Source organism: Vidua macroura, chromosome 14, assembly GCF_024509145.1.
Source record: "Vidua macroura isolate BioBank_ID:100142 chromosome 14, ASM2450914v1, whole genome shotgun sequence".
Classification (NCBI taxonomy): Eukaryota; Metazoa; Chordata; class Aves; order Passeriformes; family Viduidae; genus Vidua; species Vidua macroura.
This window is the reverse complement of record NC_071584.1, coordinates 2,193,949-2,213,807: the sequence shown is the minus strand read 5'-3', so window position 1 is coordinate 2,213,807 and position 19,859 is coordinate 2,193,949. Positions and strand designations below refer to the sequence as shown.

Below are 19,859 nucleotides of genomic sequence, written 5' to 3'. Positions count from 1 at the left end.
CTTCCTTTGCATGTTTGGAAAAGCTTTCTATGGAGAAATCTAGCAAGTGCTTCCAGCTCCAGGAGCCACTAAACACAATCACAACTTCTTGTGCTGCCACTTCACTTTGTGCCTGAAATTCTTTTTTCTGAATGGTCACAGTTGTGAATTGACCTGAGGTAAATCCACCCTAATTTACAGAGCAGATAGCAGCATTCAACTGCTTTATTTCTTAGAGAAATCTCTTCGGAGAAAACAGTTCTGGCACAGAGCTGCTGAGGCTTCTTGACTGTGGTTGTGCCAGTGCAGCCAGGGTAGCAGTGGAGCTGAGTGAAAGGCTGAGCTCACCTGGTTATTCAGGTAATGCTGTTTGATATTGAATATACTGAATAATCTCCCCACTGGAATTAACCTGCAGAACTCCTGTGCTGGCTGATGTGAGGCTCAGGTATCTCAGTGCCCACATTAGGAGGCCGTGGCCCTGAAGTTCCCTTAGTCAGTAGAGAGGGGATGGTTTCTGAGGAAGATTTACCCCTCTCCAGTCCTGTGCTAGAGGATGGATGAATAACAGCTCCCAAAGGATGCTCTGTGCTTCACGAAGCACCTATGGCCCTGCCCCTGGCCACAGGAGGCAAACATTGACAGCAGGACTGAGCTCCCCTTCGGTGTGAGTCTGCAGTGTCAGGCCCTGGCTGGGTGGTGCTGAAACCCTCACCTTGTCCACAGCTGTTATCACAACTGAAGGGCTAACAAACTGCAGTGGCACCTGAACATTTCCTAAAAAATTGCTTTTAAATGATTTTTTAAATCATTTATCGTGAACCATTAATCCAGCAGCCCTCAGAAAAGGGATCATTTTCTAGGAGCTGCAGGGTTGGCGTCTAAGTGCACTTCAGCATCTTCCTCCCGTGGCCCCTGCTTCAGTTTAAGGCCTTAATCTTAGTTAAATCACTTAAAAATTCTGCTTTAATTTCCCTATCTGTGAATGAAGATGATTCACTCAGAAATTCTTGTGAGTATGAAGAGAGTTGTGGAATTATCACGAACAGCAGAAAATCAGCTGCTTTTGGAGGTTCCTGAGAATGTTACCAGGGCCTGGCACCAAAGAGGAACACCTGGTACCTTCTGGGACACAAACTTTAACCTGAGATACAACAGGGACTGTCCCTTCCAGCAACGTCAGGAAACAGCTCAGAAACAAAAGCTTCAAGGTCTTTGGGTTTTGTTTTACCTTTTTTTATAAGGCCTGAATTTTTACTTGCAAGAATTCCATCTGATTTGCTCAGAGCAGGCTGGCAGAGCAGACTGCCTGGTGTGAACTGGTACTGCAGACATTGTTTCCAGAATGATAGGTTGCTCCCAAACTCTAGAGCAGTTCTGTTTCTTAACAAGAATCTGGTGAGCTGAATGACTCAGTACAGGGAGCTGTATTTTTAAAAGCAATTAATTAGGAAGTTGTAATGCTTTCACTGATTCCTGGCATTTTGTTTCGGCCTTCCAAATTAAACACAAATGCTTCTAAACATTGATTACAGAGAGGCCATTCCTAAGTTTGCCTTCCTTTGTCACTTTTTGATGTAATATACACGCAGTGGAGCTTGCTAGGTGTAGAATATTTAATACTCAAGTGGCTTCATTGCTGCCTTACAAACATGTCATCATTTGCCTTGGATTACAGAATGGCCCTGAGCATCACCATGTGGAAATCTGAACCGACAGGAGATGCTTCAATCTCTCATTTGAATAAGGAAATAAATAAGTATCTTCAGAATGAGGTGGGAAAGGCCAGCAGTGAGCAAAGCCTGGGGGGTAGTAAAGGCAGCAGGAGAAGTTACAGACTCCCGTGCTGTCAAGGACTCCTTGTTTGCTTTTAGTTGTGAAAAATGCCAGTGGAAGTGTTACCCTGGAGGGAGCCCAGAGCCGCGGGGATGTCAGCCAGGCTGGGGAACACTCGGGCTGAGTCTCTGGGAGCTGTTGTTGGCGAGAGGCACAGAGGGCTTGGTGACACTCTCACAGTTGCCAGCCCATCTGTCAGTTCCAATTTGATAGGAATTTCTCCACTCCCTTTTTTTTTTTTTTTTTTTTTTTTTTAATGTGATTTCTTACCTTTGGGGACTGAGCACTGTTTTATCAGTGCAACATTTGCCTTAGGACAAGGACCTTGTCTGTTTAGACCAGTTACATTTTGAAATGGGTAAAAATATCTAAGGAAATACTATGTACATTTCATACCTGTGGAAAGTCCTTATTTTTATTGAACTATTCTTATATTTATACTAATATATTAATGTGTAATGATTAAAATATATTTAAATATTTGCATTAGTAGCACCAAGAGGCCATACCTCTTGCTCTCTCCACCACAGCCAAGGCTTGATTGAGCATTAATTAGGTAATTACAGGGTTACACACTGCACTGAGTCAAATCTTCCTTCTTTGATGTCCAAGAGAATGTGATTCCAGGCCCTGTGGGTGATGGGTGAGAGAGACTCAAGGGTGGCTTAGCTGGATTCAGGGAGGGTGTGGAGAATCTGGACCAGCAAAACAACTCCAACATTTTTGTATGGTGCTGCTTTTCTGGGTTTAGATCAGGATTTGGGTGCAGTAAATGAAATTGTGCTCTTTTTCAGAGCTGGACTACTTTTCTGTATTCTTAGATCAGCATCTGATCAGGCCCAGGTCATCAAACAGGACAGTTTAGGGACAGTTTAGGGACAGTTTAGGGACAGGATGATCACTGCTGGAAACTGAGACTCTTATGTGGAGTTTCTGATGAGCAAACCCAATTCCTAAAGCACCCTACAGATCTTCCTTTTGCCACGGAAGAGAGCCCTGCCAGGAGTGAGTGAGGTACAGGACACAAATGGCTTGCAAGTTTTTTCACTTGTGCCTGTTCTTTCCCATTTTTACCCACTGCCAGTAGTTCTCCCTGGGTATGATATTTATTCTGACACAAGAACAACCATTGGATCACCAGCTAAATTCATGAGTGCCCAGGTAAGGACACCAGTCTGGGCACATCCACAGCCATCAGAAGAGCCATTTGGTAGAGATGCCAAGATTTTGGAAGGGCTGATTTTCCATCTCTAACTCTGAGGCCAGGAGGAGACAGACTGGCTGCAGCAGGCAGGATTCCCCTGTGCCCTGGCACTGGAATTGTCTGGCACTACCAACACCACACTAGTGAGCCCCTAGTTCTGACTGCCAGGGCTGTTCTTATTATGCATAGTGAAATCACTCAGGGAAGAGAATGAAAAACAGATTTTTTTCTTGCACTTGGAGCTGTCAGGCTCCTCAGAGATGTGAGTTCTTTTTGTTTCACTGTCATTCTTCATGCCCAAGGAGTCCCCTGGCCGGCCCAGTGAAGCAGAGACAGGCATGGGGCTGATCGTGGGCCATGCCTACTCCGTGACTGCCATCAGGAAGCTGCGCCTCGGGGAGAGCCTCGTGTTCTCCTTCAAGGCAGAAAAGCTGTTCATGATCAGGCTGAGGAATCCCTGGGGCAAAAAAGAATGGCACGGTGCTTGGAGCGACAGGTAAGAGCTGCAGACCCAGTGTCAAAGGGGGGAAGCTGTGCTGGGCACTGGAATTTGTGGGTAAACACTGGTGGGACAGCCATACTCAGAGATGGCTGGAGCTCTGTGCATCTCTGCCCATTTTCCTCTGAGAAAATGAACATGTCCTGGAGGAGTCTATGGCCCCCTGGACCTTATTTACTGTTTACATCATTCTTCTGGCCCACTGGAACATGGGGGGAAAAACAGCTCATGAGCCAAGAACATGAGGCTCGTTCCCAGCTTCACCACCCAGTGTGTCTGGGACTCAGTTTCTCTTCTGTCATTTCCAGCTGCTGGGGATGGTAAAAGTCTTGTAGATAATTTAAGTGGCTGGTGAAAAATGCTGTAAAAGTGCCATATTTGTGATGTCTTTCTGATTAACTTTCTAATGAATTTTCTTCTGGGCCACGGGCTTAGCAGGTACCTCCACAGCAAGAGAAATGATTGCTGGAGGGGATGTCTCCCATCATGGGTGATTTATACATGAAAAATATGTGACAGCTCAGCACTGGGCTCACCAGCTAGCATTTAGTATTTAGCAATGCAGTGTCCTTATCGTCAGCATATTAATTTCTTATAATCCATGCTTTAGCTAGCAAAAATCTACTACTTTCAGAGAGATTGGTCTGGGTGAAATGCAGAGAATGCACAAAAGAGCTGCTGTGTCTTGCCCAGCTGAAGCCCTCAGGGCTCTCCAGTAGCCTGGGTCTGGCACAGCTCCACTCGTGCCAGCACTGAGGACTCTGACGCTGGCCCATGGCTTTTGGTCTAGCAGAATTAAATTGACAATTTCCAAATAGGTTAAGCAAATGTCTGTTAGGGTGAGCAGCCTCCCTTCCCTCCTTCCAGCCACCTTCAGCTTTAGCCTCCAGGTGCTTTTGGAGGGGCAGCGAGGAGCTGTGGCTGTTTGCCTGGTGTGACCCAGCAGGAGCAGGGTCTGGTTCGGGTTTCTGCAGGAGGCTGCTGGAATTTAGGGTCTGTGCTGCCCTGCAGCAGCAGGTGCCTGCAGGGGCTGTGTGCCTGGAGGCTCTGGGCACTGGAATATTCCTCTGCAAACTGGACACCGTGCTCGGGCTCCAGCAGATTCTCCTCAAAGCCCCCCCGGGGAAATCTCAGACCTCAGGCCTGTTTTATTAAGGTGATTAAAAGACAAAGAGAATACTCCGGTCTAAGTGAAGTGTTCAATAATCTCCCGAGGAGGAAAACCAGGTTTCATTTGAGGGGCCTTCAGGGAATGGAGTCAATCTCCTGTGACCTTGGAAACCAGCTGTTTAAGTGTTTAAGAGTCCTAATGGAGGGTGTGACAAAGGAAATCAATAAAGTTCTGCTCTAGCTGAGCCTATTTCCTATTAATCTCTTTCTTTTTTAGTAGCTTTTAAATCAATTAATGTTTTAAAACTCCTCCTGAAAGCCTCACACTTTCATCAATATCATCTGCCCTTTCAGTACTCTGGTATTCTTTTTAAAACCATGGACCAGGAGAGATTTTTACTTATTTTTTTTTTCTAGGTCACAGTTTTTACTTTAAGTTATTAATCATCTTTATTGTCTTGATATTTTTTTCTCTTTTTAAAAACATTATTTCCTTTTAGTTCTGAAGAGTGGAAGAAAGTCAGCGACTCTGAGCGCAAGAATTTGGGGCTCACCGTTAAGAACGATGGAGAGTTCTGGTGAGTGGGAGGGATGGGAGGATTTGGAGACACTGGCTACTCTGAGTAACTGTCATTAATCTGCCATTTAACAGCTTCAAAAACAGATGGATAAAGTTATCCCAAAGTCTGTTTCTTACAAACTCCCAAGGGATGACAGGGAAGAATAATAAAAATGGATTTAAAAGTAGTAGAAGAAAATTAGCAGCTCTCAGAATCTATTGTCTGTATTTAGGATAATCTCTCAGAAACCAGGAGAGCACGTGCTGGTTTACATGACACAGTGCCCAGTGTTGAACACTGTTTAGACCAGTTAAATTTGGAAATGGGTAAAAATGTCTGAGGAAGTCCCATGTGCATTTCACACCCTGTTTGCTGAGGTCTGTGCCTGTCTGTAGGTCAGCCATGGCTGAGGCATCTAAAAATAGAGCTGCATCCAGTGAATTTTGATATTTGTTGGTATTTTCCAGCATGGGAATGAGAAGTGTTCATTCTCTATACAATGTCCAGAGCTCTATTAATTTTGACCTTGCTTAAAGCTTAGATCCTGAGCCCAGCAGGTCCTTCAGGAGATGATCAATATTGCATCACGCGAGCTGGCAGGGCTCAGTGTGAAAATAATTCTGTTGGCTTTGTCAGGACTGGCAGCTGCAGGGTTTGGCTCTGGGCCATGAATAAGCCAGGCCATGATGGTAATTCAAAGAGCCAGGCTGTTTTTCTGTTGCTCTGCAGTCCAGCCCGTTCCTTTTGCAGGCACAGGTGAGATGGGGTTAAACAAAAGCTCTGTCCAGAGTGCAGAGGTTGGAGTCGTGCTCAGGGACAGATGTGACAATAAGGGCTGCAATAATGAGGAGTGGATCCTGCTTTAATTGCAGGTGATGTCTTTGGCCTTTGTAAAATGTGTTATCAAATCCAGCCTGGGAGCTCCAACCAGTCCTTTAGGCTTGGGAGATGCAACAGGACAGATCCTGATCTGACCAAACACACTGAGTGATGCTGCTCTGAATTAAGCTCTAAAACTCTGTGATTGTGGCTTCACAAGTATTTCCACATGGAAAGCTTTCCAGTGAATCAGTTTGTCCCCTGGACAGCTGAGCAATGCTTCCTCTTCAAATTACTGGAAGATTTTGTGTTTTGTTTTTGCTCTTTGCGTGAATATCACTGTTTATTTTTAAACAAACCATTACTTCCCTGGTGTTCTGTGGAGCAGGATGACGTTTGAGGACTGGTGTAAGAATTTCACAGATTTGGACATCTGCAGGACTGTGAACACCTCCTGCTTCAGCCTCCACAAGACCTGGGAGAAGGAAATGATGTATGGGGCTTGGGCAAAGCATCCAGAGCCTCTGCTGAACCGATCTGGGGGCTGCTTTGATAACAGAGAGACCTTCCTGCAGAACCCCCAGGTGGGAACCCCTGTGTTTTGTGAGGTATTTGATAACAGAGAGACCTTCCTGCAGAACCCCCAGGTGGGAACCCCTGTGTTTTGTGAGGTATTTGATAACAGAGAGACCTTCCTGCAGAACCCCCAGGTGGGAACCCCTGTGTTTTGTGAGGTATTTGATAACAGAGAGACCTTCCTGCAGAACCCCCAGGTGGGAACCCCTGTGTTTTGTGAGGTATTTGATAACAGAGACCTTCCTGCAGAACCCCCAGGTGGGAAGTTTGGTGAGATATGGAAGTGAACCCACTTTAGCTGGGGCTCCTGAAGTATCCACCCTGTTTAGGAGTCGGCAGTGACTACTAGACAAAAATCTCATTGCCCTGGGAGTGTGCTGTTACTGCATGTTTCATTATTTTGGTTCAATTTCTCAGAAGAATATGGATATTTGTTTAGGACTGATCATGCTTGGGGCTGGTGAGTCACACACACAACAAAATTACTGACGTCCTGCCTGGACTTCTTTCATTCTCCCAGTCATAGAAAGGCAGCAAGTCTGATTTTGTAATGACAGAACTCACTTAACCCCCTTCAACAGCTCAGGGATTTGATCCACTGTATTAAGTTAGCATGCCTTGGCATTAATGTAAGATTCTGATCTCTACCCCAAGCTCACCCTCTCATCAGCATTACAGAATTTCCCTTGTCTCATCCTACCTGGTCATTTCAAGCTATTCAGTTTATCTGTACATCCATTCCTACTCCCTTTCCCACCTTCCTGCCCTTCTCTCTCCCAGCACATGCAAATTCAGACATGGACTTCTGTTACTGCCTGTGGGGTCTGGGCACTTATTCTGTTAGTTACTACTCTGAAAATTGATCTTTCTGTCCAGATTAATTAAAGATATTTTTGGATCTGCTTCTCTGCACTTGCAAGGGAGGTTTCTGCCTGCAGCCTGTGTTTGCAGAGCAGGATGGAGCACTGGAGCAGTGCAGCCTCTGCTGCTCACATCAGATCTCAGATTCCCAGCTCACCCTGCAGTTCTTCACTGCTCTGTCTTCTGTCAGTGCCTCATTTCCAGGGGGTGATGTAAGTCAGGTATTGCCCTGTGAGATTCTGGATGTGTTCCCAGAGCTTGTCTGGTCTCATTTGTAAGTGTTTAGCTGTCACAGAGAACAAAATGCACACGTTCCAGCTGAGTGCCATGCCTGATGCCGTGGAAGGCCTCTGTATTCCAGTGTTTCCTCTGGGCCAGTTGATTAAAAGGCTCTTGGCAGCACTGCTGGAACACATTTGTGTTATTTTAGGGCCATTACAGGTTACTGTGGCACAGCCCACCATAATCTAGAGATAATCTCTGTTCTCCTGGCACTGAGGCCTCCTGTGAGGTTTGTCTGTGCAGAGAGGGATTGTGACGCTTCCAGTTCCTTTGATAAGGCAGTTTCAGCCAAGTATTTGTGTATTCTGCAGTCACCTGCTGACTTCTAGATCACTGCCCATTGAGAGAGCCGAAGTGCCATCAGTTGCAGAGCTGTCACCAGACCAGGAGAACTTTCCTGGTTCCCCTTGTTGCCCTTCCACCCCTCCATGGCCTTGGAGCACCCTGGGCTGCCTGAGGGGGTAACCTGTGTATGCTTCAGCAGGGACAGGAATTAAAATGTGCCTTACTGGGTGTTGCTGCATCTTTATATCTCACTTTTTAGGTTCCCTTACAGCCCCTGGGACTCTCCCAGGGCCCTGTGCTTTCTCTGCTGCAGTAAGTGATATAAAACACAAATCAGAGCTTGGGATGGGGCCTTGTTCAGCAGAGCTCCAAGGCAGAGGGATGTGGATGGTTCTGGAGCCAAGGCAATCTCAATATCCACCTCAGAGCAAAGCTCAATAATTTGTTTTTTAGCAGCAGTCGAAGGAAAAGGGAGGAGGGAATTGAGCCAATGATGATATTCCTCTCCATGGTGCCAGGGAATTTCTGCTTAAATCAGAACATGTGGTGCACGTGGTACCCAGCTGTGCACTGCTGCAGGTTTATGCTTCTATTTATTTTCTTCACATTTAAATGTCTTTGAGGATGGGAGAGTACAGCATCTGTCCAAACGTGGGGTAAATAATGTCCCCTTCCCTCCTCTGGTCCTGACAGCTCAGGTTTGCCCTCTCCATGCACAGTGCAAAATTTAAAGGACTCTCTAATAATAAACAAATTAATTAAATTCCTTGTCATATAAAGAAACACCTGTCTGACTTTCTTTTGTTCATACTTATGAACTGGTCTGGTAGTGATTTTTAGTGATGTAACTGTTCAAGTCGGATTTAGTAAGATGGGAACGGCTGCTTAAACTTGAGATAAATTCCTTTGATTTGTCTTAAACCCAAGTTGACTCAAGTTTACTGTAAACAGTTGGGATAAAATATTTGTATGTTAGAGGTGCAGGAGTCTTTCTTAGCTGTTTTTTACTGGGTATTCAGGAAAACTGAGAAGTCCAAAATTAGCATTCCTGTCATTCTCACATTAAATAGGAACTGTAGATGCAGAACAAAGTGCCTTTTAAATAAGATTTCAAAGATTCCTTCATGTACAGGCCCTATATAAAGATGTTTGAAATTTACAGGCACTGTTTAGTTAAAAGGAGAATCAAAAATTATCTAAGACCCCATGTGGAGTCTGTTGGTTTGTTTTTCTAATCTCATTCCTGGTTTACAGCTAAATAAAACTTAATCTTTTGTCTTTTGCTTTCAAGTGAGGTGTCCTCCTGCTGACTCCAGTTATTTTGTAGCTTTGTCCCAGGCTGTCTTTTATGTGAGTTCATAGAATCAGAGAGTCATGGAATGGTTTGGGTTGGCAGGGACCTTAAAGCCCATCCCATCCCATCCCATCCCATCCCATCCCATCCCATCCCATCCCATCCCATCCCATCCCACCCCCTGCCATGGCAGGGACACCTTCCACTGTCCCAGGCTGCTCCAAGCCCCATCCAGCCTGGCCTTGGGCACTTCAGGGATCCAGGGGCAGCCACAGCTGCTCTGGCACCCTGTGCCAGGGTCTCCCCACCCTCACAGGGGAGAATTTTTTCCTAACATCCAGTCTAAACCTACCTTGCTTCACCTTAAGGTCATTCCCTATGTCCTATCACTAAGATTACCATGTTCATCAATACCTTTTATTTACCTGCTACTTTTGATTGTAAGATCCTTTTTATTAGCATTCATTTTCCAGCTGTGAATTGCTGGGAATGTCTGTTCCATGGAGAACTCTCCTTCCTCCCCCAGATGTATTCCCATTTGCCTCCTTTGTATGCACACATGTCTTGGTTTGAAAAGACAGGTGTGTGCTAAGGAAGGCAGGACCTCCCCTGAAATGGAAAATGCAAATCCCCTCCTCTGAATCGTTATAATTTTGAAATTAAAGGGGGCTCTCAGGCAAAGATATGGGAGCAAGAATAACAGTTCTTTACTAGGGAAAAAAAAAAAAATGCAGTAATATAAAATAGCACTGCCAGAGTCAGAGCAGGCCCTGGCAGCCTGTGGGTCAGGGTGGTGGCAGCAGTGCCATTCCATGGTGGCTCAGCCCTCCTGCAGTGCCAGCTGTGCTTCTGCTGGAGCAGGATCCTGGACAAGGCTGGAGTTTTCCTCTGGAGCTCCAGGGCTGGTGTGGATGGGCCTGGGCTCCCTCTGGGAATGCAGTGGGGCAGAAAGCTGCTCCTCTGGGAATGCAGTGGGGCAGAAAGCTGCTCCTCTGGGAATGCAGTGGGCAAAGGCTGCTGTGGTGTTCCCCAGGTCAGATTGTATCCAGGTAGGAATGCTTGGCTCCTCTCCAGCAGAGCCTCTCCCCATGGGATGATGGAATTTTCTCAGCCATGCAGGGACACTCAGTGGCCATGAACAGGAGATAATTAATAATTAATGGCCCATGAAGAGAAGAGATCTCCTGAAGGGAGGATTGGCTGTGGGAGAGATAAAGAAAACTGCCCAAGGAACAGCAGAGAACTGCCCCAGCTCTGACAGATGGGGATAGAATACACACCCCCATTTCCAACCTAAGACAACATATTTCCTTGGTGATGGCTTTACCCTCAGCCTCCTGAGGTAATTCCAGCATCTCTTCTCTCCCCTCTCTCCTCCCAGTACCTCTTTGATGTTAAGAAGGCCCAGGACAAAGTGTTGGTGTCATTACAGCAGGAGGATCGCCGCAAGTACAGGAAAGAAGGGAGAGGAGACAACATCACAATCGGCTTTGAAATCCTCAAGGTAGGCAGCAGCTGTGCTCCTGGTGCAAGTGTGTTCAGTTTGCTCAGGCCTGCTTCACCCTGACAGTGAGGTCTTTGGCAGATAGAGATCCATCTCTGGATAGATAAATCTAGATAATCAGTTTATCTGTTCATCCATTCCTACTCCCTTTCCCACCTTCCTGCCCTTCTCTCTCCCAGCACACACAAATTCAGGCACAGACTTTTCTTACTGCCTGTGGGGTCTGGGCACTTACTCTGTGAGTTACTACTTTGAAACTGGATCTTTCAGATAATATACCAGGATTATCCTGGGCTCTGGCTCTGTGCTCAGACTTCGTGTGGGCACTGCGCTCAGGCTGTGGGAACTCAGCTGAATTTAGTTCAGCTCAAACACTGTTTGAATACATTTAATTTATTTGAAATAAATAATTTTCGCCCCTTGCAAAATAATTTAAGTGCTTTTCCTATCCCCAAACTTTCAAGAGAAAGGCAAAATTAATACTTAAAACATGGAGGGTTTTTTCTCCTTCTTCTGCCTCCATTTCACCGGCAAATACAACGAGGAGAATGAGGTTGAAAAGTCTTCAGTTTTTCTGTTGCCACTTAGAAAAAAAGTGTTGTCAAAAGCTGGACTGGTGAGCAGGAAATGAATATATGGGAAAAGGAACCACAGGGATCCCAAAAGGTAATTTAATTGCACTCTCAAGGCAAATTGAGTAAAATGAAAACACTCAAACTCAGAGGAGGAGGGAAGCAAAGAAACAGCAAATTTTCTGCTCTTTCACTGAGGATTGGGGTAATCCTGGCATCTGTTGCTACAGCTCCTGGGACTACATTAAATCTATGGCCCTATCCTAAAAAAAGTCAATTTTTAACAGTTGGTTAGATCTGCTGACATCTGCATCACACCTACTCATTTGCCAATCACCTGTTAACCACATATATTGAAAACTGTTGTTGCAGAAAGCACAATAATTTCCCTTGTTCATGCCTGTAATTTGGAAAGGCTTGAAAAAGAAAATCACACCTTCCTAAAAGCTTCAGTGCTCTATTTTTATTTCTGACCAATAATTTTTCTATTTTAGATAAATTCTAACACACCAGGCTCATTAGCATGACTAAAGGCCTTGGGAAGAGAGCTGCCAGAAAAGAATGAAGGGCTGCCTTTGCCCCAAGAGCTGCTTGAGAGAGGTTCAGATTTAAACTGTGCTCTGGCAATACCAGTCCCCTGGAGAGGATGTTAAGAGTTAAGCACAACTGCAGGGCTTAGAACAAAACATGCATGGTTATTCTGTGGCTTTTGTGTTCAGGAAAGGGCAAGGAAAATCCAGCTGTGTGCATCTGGATTGGGAGCCTGCTGTGAAAGGCAAGAGAAGGGAGGCAGAGGGATCTTCTTGTAGTTGAGATGGTCACAATGCAATGCAACACACTCCATTTTCAGAAGGCTTCAAACTGTTTTTATGATAGCATGCATGCTTTTTATGCATTCTTACAAAACTCATCAGTTTGCACTTTACTCATTGGTCATGAGAGACAAACAAAGTGCTCATTGGAATTGACAGTTGTAGGTTTCTCTACTTTCTTTCCTGGTTTCTATGTCAACGACCTTGGTAGGAAATTCTTTCAGGGGTAAACATGGATCCTCTTATCAAACTTCTCTCTGGTTCACAGAAATTGCTGTAAAACCTCTTCCACAGGATCTCAGCCTTGTCTGAGCAGGTGCAGTCCTTGGAGTGTGTGTGTCCATCTCTGGAAGTGTTCCAAGCTCTGCAGTGGCATCACATCATCTCTTTCAGTGGCTTCCTGTCTTTGCCAGCCCCAAACTTTTACCTGCCACAGCTGAAGTGGATGAGAAAACAGTTGCCAAACGATTTGCCTTTATTGCACGTTGTGTGAAAAGCTGTGTGGAGCTCAGGGAGAGCCCTGCCCGTTTGCCCTGCTGTCCCTGCTGGCACTAACCCCTCTCCTGCTGCAGGTGGAGGACAACAGAAGGTACAGGCTGCACAAGCTCACGGTGCAGGAGAGAGTGGCCACGTCTCCCTACTCCAACACACGCAGCGTGTTCCTGAGGAGGACCCTCCAGCAAGGCCGCTACGTCCTCATCCCAACCACCTACATCCCAGGTGTCCCCACAAAATTTATCCTCAGGCTCTACACAGATGTGCCCTCAAAACTCAGGTGAGTGCCGCTCACAGCTGCAGGAGATCCTCCTTAGCCCACAGGCTGCAGCTCTGTGGAAGGGGTTGCTGGGCTGTCCTCCAACTCACTGGCTCATGTGGCTCCAGAACTGGGCCCTGGAGACATCAGGAGCACCTCTGAGAATCTCCAGGTTTGTGCATGGTGAGGAAATGTTTAGTGAGGGTCATCTTGGATGATGCACTCTGAGTCTTTTGGCTTTTTTAGTTCAGTTCTTGTGGCCCCCAGTTCTGGGTCAGGACACTGAGCACTGCAGCTGGTGCTTGTTTCTGTGACCGTGTCCTCTGAAAGCAGTGGTTGCTCCAAGAGTAGAACCAGTGCTTCATGAATGAGGCCCATGCATTTATTTCTTGATTTGACAGTATTTTCCACTATTTAAAATTGTTTTTTTTTTTTTTTCACCACTTTTACTTCCACGCAAAAGATAACACAAATTTGTTTTACTTTGCTTTGCTCTATTTTTATCTCTTACATCTGTCATTTCTGCGCCACAGAATTCAAAAACTGCAGATGAGGAAAAACTACAAATCTCATGTTCTAAAAATGCCAGATTTCCACAACCATTGATTGTTTGCTTGACATTCTTTGCTTAGGTTGCTTTTTCCATGATTTTTCAGGGAGCTGAAGGCAGATAGGCCTAAAATGACGTGTTGGAGTCTTCTTTGTGGCTACCCACGCAGAGTCACCCAAATCAAAGTCCACTCTGCAGAGGGTTTGCAGAAACAAGACAGATCAGGAGGTAAGTGGAAAGAGAGTCTGGAGAAGTGGAATTGGCTTTTCAGTCCTCTAAAGATGATTAGGGTTGATATGTAAGCAATCAGAAATTATCCAAACAGAGGATTTATGGGATTTGTTTTTCCACCTTGCTGTAAAACCTGCTCCAGTGGAGAGATCAGATGAATATGGGGATGCACAACAGCAAGTTATGGGCTGGTCCATGAGTGGGCAGGATGGGCAGGAGTAGGCAGACCCTCCTGAGGAGCTAATTGTGGAGATCAGTAAGGTTCTTCTGTCAGGGTTGTGTATTTTCTAAAATATCCAGGAGGCAGCTGAATGGCACAGACTCATGTAGTGTGTTACATTTACCTCATTAGAGCACTTCAGGGAGGACTTCATGGTTTTCCAACAATCATTTTCAGCTGGGTAAAGTAGAACATGGGTTAAATGCTTTGTACGTGACTGTGTGTCTGTCAGAAGAAGTGTCCTGAAGGACACCAAAATGACTTCATAGCATCTGATGTTGAGTTAATTAGGAAACTTGACCAGTTTTCATTTGCTTTTTCATTTTCTGCTCCTGCTCTCTCATAGTCTTCATTTTTCACAGCTCAGTGCTGGTTATTATCAGAGCCCTGTTCCTGGCCAGAGGAAATTTATTTAATTTTTATTTTAAATGTTTATTGAAAAGCTCCTCCTTGGTGCTGTCTTTGATCCATTGCTCTGTCTGGACAAAGCAATGGATGGTTTGCTGTTGTTAGGAGTAGTGGATGAATGTACTGGCCCAGCCTCAGTCCTGGATGTTCCTTGTGGAAGTGCCTCTCTCCAAGTCAGTGTGCTCTGAAGTGGATCCAGCTGTCCGTGAGCCAAGCACAGTGGCAGGTCTGCAGGATGATGAGGAAACTCTGTGCTAGAGGATTTTCTGTCCCTCATTCCCAAGCCTGTTTTAAAAATGGCTCTCACTACTGTCTGTCAGGCCTTTTCCCCGAGTTTCTCTTTGAGAACAAATCACCTTTTGCACCTTTAAGTCTTCCTGCTGACATTCCATGTTGGATTTGCACACTGGATTGTTTTTTACCACTCTAGAATATAAACTGAGTGTTGAGGTCCGTGGTGTGTGATGGCCCTGGAAGCAGAGAATCTTTAGTGGAAGCTGCCTTGGGAGCAGCCTGAGAAAGGAGAAGGAAGGAGAAGCAGAGATTCACCTGCAAAAAGAGGCAAAACAACCTGCTGTGGTTGCCAGGGCAGTGCTTGTGTCTCAGCACTGTGCCTGCTGATTGTGCCATGCCCTTTTCCAGGGGCTGAGGCTGTCCGAGCTCTCCAGGTTCTGGGAAGAGCAGTAGGGAGGAGTGGGAATGCAGCTGGCAACATTCCCTCAGGAATGTTCTCCAGAGAGCCTTTTGCTTTGGTACAGTGCTGCAGGATGTGGGTGTTAGATCCTCGGAGCAGTTCTCAAAAACCCAAAAATTAAGCCTTAGACTACTGAATACAGATTTCTTTAAGCCTTAGAAATGCCATTACTCTTCAGGTGTTTCTGGCTTTTACAGATTCCAACTTTTTCCTTTGCACTGTTCTTTTGTACAGCTTCCCAAAGCAGCAGCATGGCCAGGACTGAGGGAAGAGAGCTGTTATGGGGTTCAGGGCAGAGCTGGAGCCATCTGTGTGCCCCAGAGCTGAACCCAGCCCTCTTTCCACTGCCAGAGCTCCAGTTTCATTCCCAGCCCATGGCCAATACCAGGACATTGCTTTTCCACTCTAGCAGACCTTGGTGTTTTTCCTTTGTCCTGTAAATAAACCAGGCACAGAACTGGGCCATCCATAGCTGAGAACATCTGATCCCCCGTGTGCTCTCCACTGCTTGCTTTTGTTGTGGGATTGGAGCCAGTTTTCCTAAAACAACTGACCCATCCAGCACTGCCATCACGGGGTCAGAACACTTTGGAGCATCATGGGTACAGGAACATTTTGTGTCCCCCTTCTACCTCCCTCTGTGAGGTCTTGTTGAGAATTTGAATGTTTCCTTCAAATATTTTCTTTCCTTTTCCCTTCACTTAGCCAGTCCCCTCATTAACTGCTCCCTCATCCATCCAGCAGATGTGCCTGTCACCTCTTTAGCTCTGTGCCCTTTCCCAACCCCTCCTTATGCTCTTTATCTCTTAATTACTGTTAATAATCAGGTGTTGCTCTGCTCTTTGCCCTCGGACAAAGCTGTTAACACCATTGGGGTGAGGAGCAAGACCCCGTTTTATCCAGATCCAAATTGCTTTGCAAAGAGGGCAGCTTTTCCAGCCCTGGTGCCACAGCCTGGTGCCACCCCCTGCCCCAGAGCTGAATTCACAGTTCAGTGACACGGGAGGCAATTGCCCAGCAGAAAAGCCAACATCCTGCTACCTGCCATGGAACTGTGAGGGGTTGTCAGGGAAACAGCTCTGGCCAGGTGTAACCACAGAGCAACACATGGAAAAATCTGTGTCTGCCTCGTACATGGAAGTGGCTGTGTCTGCCTTGGATGCAGCTCTTGTGTGGTTTGTTCGTGTGAGGTGTTGTACCTGATCTTGTAAATGAGTGATGTGTCTAAGAAAAATCATCTGGGTATGGTTTGTTAAAAAGCTAAAGTTGCCTAAAATTGTGCTGCCTTCTGGCTGTGCTGGTATTTTCAAGTAGATGGTGAAAAAAAGTGTGTTAGAAACACTCATGAGCCTGACTTACAGATACCCTGGGTTTATTTAAAATCTGTACCTAAGAAGTAGCAAGGTGAGGGGAAAAAAAAAGGTATTCTGTCATTAACAACAGAAATGGACAATGGAATTGTGTTGAAATATAAAACATGATATTGCATTTGTATAATTAAAAGTAAATTAGAAAATGGAATGGCCCATTCTATTTGAATGTGTTTGGTGTTTCCAAAATGGTTCTTGCTTCTTATTGTAAAGGAAAGAGAAGATCAACTTTAATAAGAACTAAAAATGCTCAGTGTAAAAACAAAGCATTTCTAGAATGATGAACAATTGCAGGGGGTCACATATGAGGGTTAGATTGGATATTAGGGAAAAATTGTTGCCTGTGAGGGTGGGCAGGCCCTGGCACAGGGTGCCCAGAGCAGCTGTGGCTGCCCCTGGATCCCTGGAAGTGTCCAAGGCCAGGCTGGACAGGGCTTGGAGCAGCCTGGGACAGTGGAAGGTGTCCCTGCCATGGCAGGGGGTGGGATGGGATGGGCTTTAAGGTCCCTGCCAACCCAAACCATTCCATGATTCCGTGTTTTCACCTGGACAGGGAGCAGTGGCTGTGACATGCCCTGGTGCCCTGTCCTGTGGTGCTGCCAGGCACAGGAGGGGATTGTCTCTGCTGGGTTTCTGGGCAGCTCTCAGCTGCCATTCTGTGTGCCCAGAGCTGTGCTGCTGACTGTGTTCCAGGAGCAGATCCCTACGTGCTCATCAAGTGTGAGAACCAAAGCCGGCGCTCCCCGGTGCAGCACGGCACCACCAGCCCCGTCTTCAACACCCAGGTGATCTTCTACAGGAAGGACATCGACAGTCCTGTCACCATCCAGGTGAGACAGCCACAGGGCAGCTGCTCAGGGCAGGGAGGGCAGCACAGCAGCAGCCCTGGCCTTCACTGGGCCAGCTGTTCCTTTGTGTGACTGATATCCAGGAGAGAAGAGGGAGAACCTCTGCTCCCCTTGCTGGGCTCTGCCTGGAGCTCTGCTGCTGCTTCTCCTCCACAAACACCAGCTGATGGCACTTTGGGATCACAGGGCATATTTCATTCCAAGGAATGTTTCATTCCAAGGCACATTTCATTCCAAGGCTTTGATGGAATTTACAGAATTCCTTTTGCCCCATGTGGTACCTGATGCAACAGAGACAAAGAAAAGCCAAGTGTTGTTCAGAGTCAGTGTTTGAAACAAAACCAAAGCTAAGGCTGTTATTAAGAAGTTTTCGACCCTGAATTCTAGTCCCGTGGGGATTAGACCTCACTGTTTACCTCAGCACTAGCTGGAGAAATAGAGCTCGGCATTGAGATGATGCAGTCGAGGAAAACTTCGTCTTCAGTCTAGTCTGTGGGCCAGGCTCTAAAACTCCAGCACTGAGGAGGTGCAGAGGTGGGCACAGGCAGGCAGAGCAGCAGACAGGCTACTGTGGGTAGGTTTTACTGCCGATGAGCTAAAAAAGGTAATTTTTATTCTTCTTCTAGGCAGGCTGTGACCTAGAAAGCAAAAGGCTGCATTTCTCTCCTTATTTGCATAGTCTATGTAAATGAGCATGCAAATGCAGACTCTCCCTCACGCTCTCTAGACAATTAGCTAAATTTAGACGCACACCCCCTCCTCGCTGCTTCTCCAAGGGGTTATCGGGGATGACCCTTCCCGGCGGAGTGTGACAGCGGCGCTGCCTCAGCCGGGTCATTTGTGTCCTCTCGTCGCCAGGTCTGGAGCAGCAGCCTCCTGAGCGACCGGTTCCTGGGGCAGGCGGTGCTGGCAGCGTCCCCCGGGGAGCCCCGCGAGCAGCGGAGGCTGCGGCTGCGGGGCAGAGGCGGCGGGGAAGCAGCCGAGCTGCCGGGTCACATCAGCGTCACGGTGCTGTGCAGCGATGACCTCGCCGAGCTCTGAGCGCCGCGGCCGCGCAGAGCCACACGGAGCTGTCACCTCTCGGCAGCGCAGGGCGCGCATCAGCATAATCGCTTTAAAGGGGAAAAAAAAAGCCCTCCGACTCTCCGCGTTACCACTGGTAATGGGCGGAGAGGCGCTGGGAGGGGGGAAATGCGTATTTATACATATCTATGCTCGTGATACGGCTCATGCAGTAGGAGAGGGGCAAATGGGATGCTGGCAGGTAAGTTCGTGAGGATGGGAGCATCTTCCCAGCAGCATCGTTGAGGATGCAGGCAGGAATGGCTGCAGCTGCATCGGGCACCCACCAGCAGCTTGGGGACTGGCAAATACAAAGGGGATTCATGGGGATTTTTTTTTCCATATCCTTGCCATAGAAGGATATAAATTTCTTGATGAATTTCACTCCAGATTAGGTGTTTCTGTTCCTTGGTGAAAATGTCACTACTCGAGGGGCTCAGTCATAGCTCGTGGCCTTAAGACCAGTCTTGCCAGGACAACATTAAAATAGAGGGGCAGATCTTGCAGTGCCTGTTTGAACACCACAGCAAACAAGAGCTTTGTCCACCCAAAGGCTCTCGGATTGACTTTCTGATTGTTCTCTTCTCCACCTCGAGCTGGTGACTCTCAGGTTTGGTATCTCTGTCCAAGGGCACCTCACAGTTCAGCTGTGGCTTTGCTCAGGGCACAGATTCAGTAATGGGAGCGTCCTTGCTTTGTTTAAGCCACATAATGCTAAAAATGGGACAACAGCCCTCTTGTTTTGGTAGATGTAGCACCAGCCCGAAAGAGGAGAGAATGAGCTCATGAGAAGGGTGGGTTTGCAAAAGCAGGGTGCTGTTCCCTGGCAGTTGCCAGGTCTCACTCTCAATTTTTTGCCATCATTTATTGCTGGCACGGCTGATGTTTGATGGAGTTTCACTTGGGTACCACGGAGGACGGGTGTTATTTCACATTTCCCTCACAGCAAGGGTCTGGTGCCAGCTCTTCCCTTCCCCTGCAGCCTCGGCAGGGTTCCCTCAGCAGCTGTCTGGGGTGGGCACGCTGGGCAGTGACCCTGGCAGTGCACGGGGCTCTGTGCCAGACACTCGGATTTTACACAGCTGCAGATTCTGGGTGGGAAAATGAAGCTGAAGGACCGTTCTGCCTTTTTTTACAGCCAGGAAATTTGGATTTCTATGTGCCTTTTAGGCACTTCAGCCACGCTGTGCGATTTTTACAGTTTATGAAATGGCCCTTGACAGAGCTAGTGTTTTCCCAAAAGGTTTTGAAGTCTCCTCGGGGCTCCAAAAGGATCATTGCTGTGGGAGGAAAATGCTTTCTCTGACATGCCAGGGATGGTCTGTGGGGCTGTGAATGATGCTGCAGTGCCATCAGCTTGCACGTACCGAGGACCTAAATCCAGCTCTTTTCAGGCAGTTTGGGCTCAGGCCCTTTGGCACAGCAGAGATCTTGACAGAGGTGTGAACTACAGGCCCCACAGGCAAGTGACATTCTCTGTAGGATCATGGCTTCAGGGCTGCTTACTCTCACAAATGTTTGTAAACTGA

At 46.9% G+C, this 19,859-nt stretch overlaps 1 protein-coding gene across 1 annotated transcript in view; it reads left to right on the top strand.

The window, feature by feature from the left end:
• CAPN6 (calpain 6) overlaps positions 1-18,338 on the top strand; it is a 50,357-nt gene extending 32,019 nt beyond the window's left edge. The window contains exons 8-15 of the mRNA XM_053989907.1: positions 3,322-3,515; positions 5,129-5,206; positions 6,396-6,591; positions 10,687-10,809; positions 12,766-12,968; positions 13,604-13,725; positions 17,114-17,250; positions 18,127-18,338. Coding sequence (XP_053845882.1) covers positions 3,322-3,515; positions 5,129-5,206; positions 6,396-6,591; positions 10,687-10,809; positions 12,766-12,968; positions 13,604-13,725; positions 17,114-17,250; positions 18,127-18,309 — 1,236 coding nt within the window. The 3' untranslated portion in view covers positions 18,310-18,338. The remainder of the gene's footprint in view (positions 1-3,321; positions 3,516-5,128; positions 5,207-6,395; positions 6,592-10,686; positions 10,810-12,765; positions 12,969-13,603; positions 13,726-17,113; positions 17,251-18,126) is intronic.
• Positions 18,339-19,859: the final 1,521 nt, after the last annotated feature.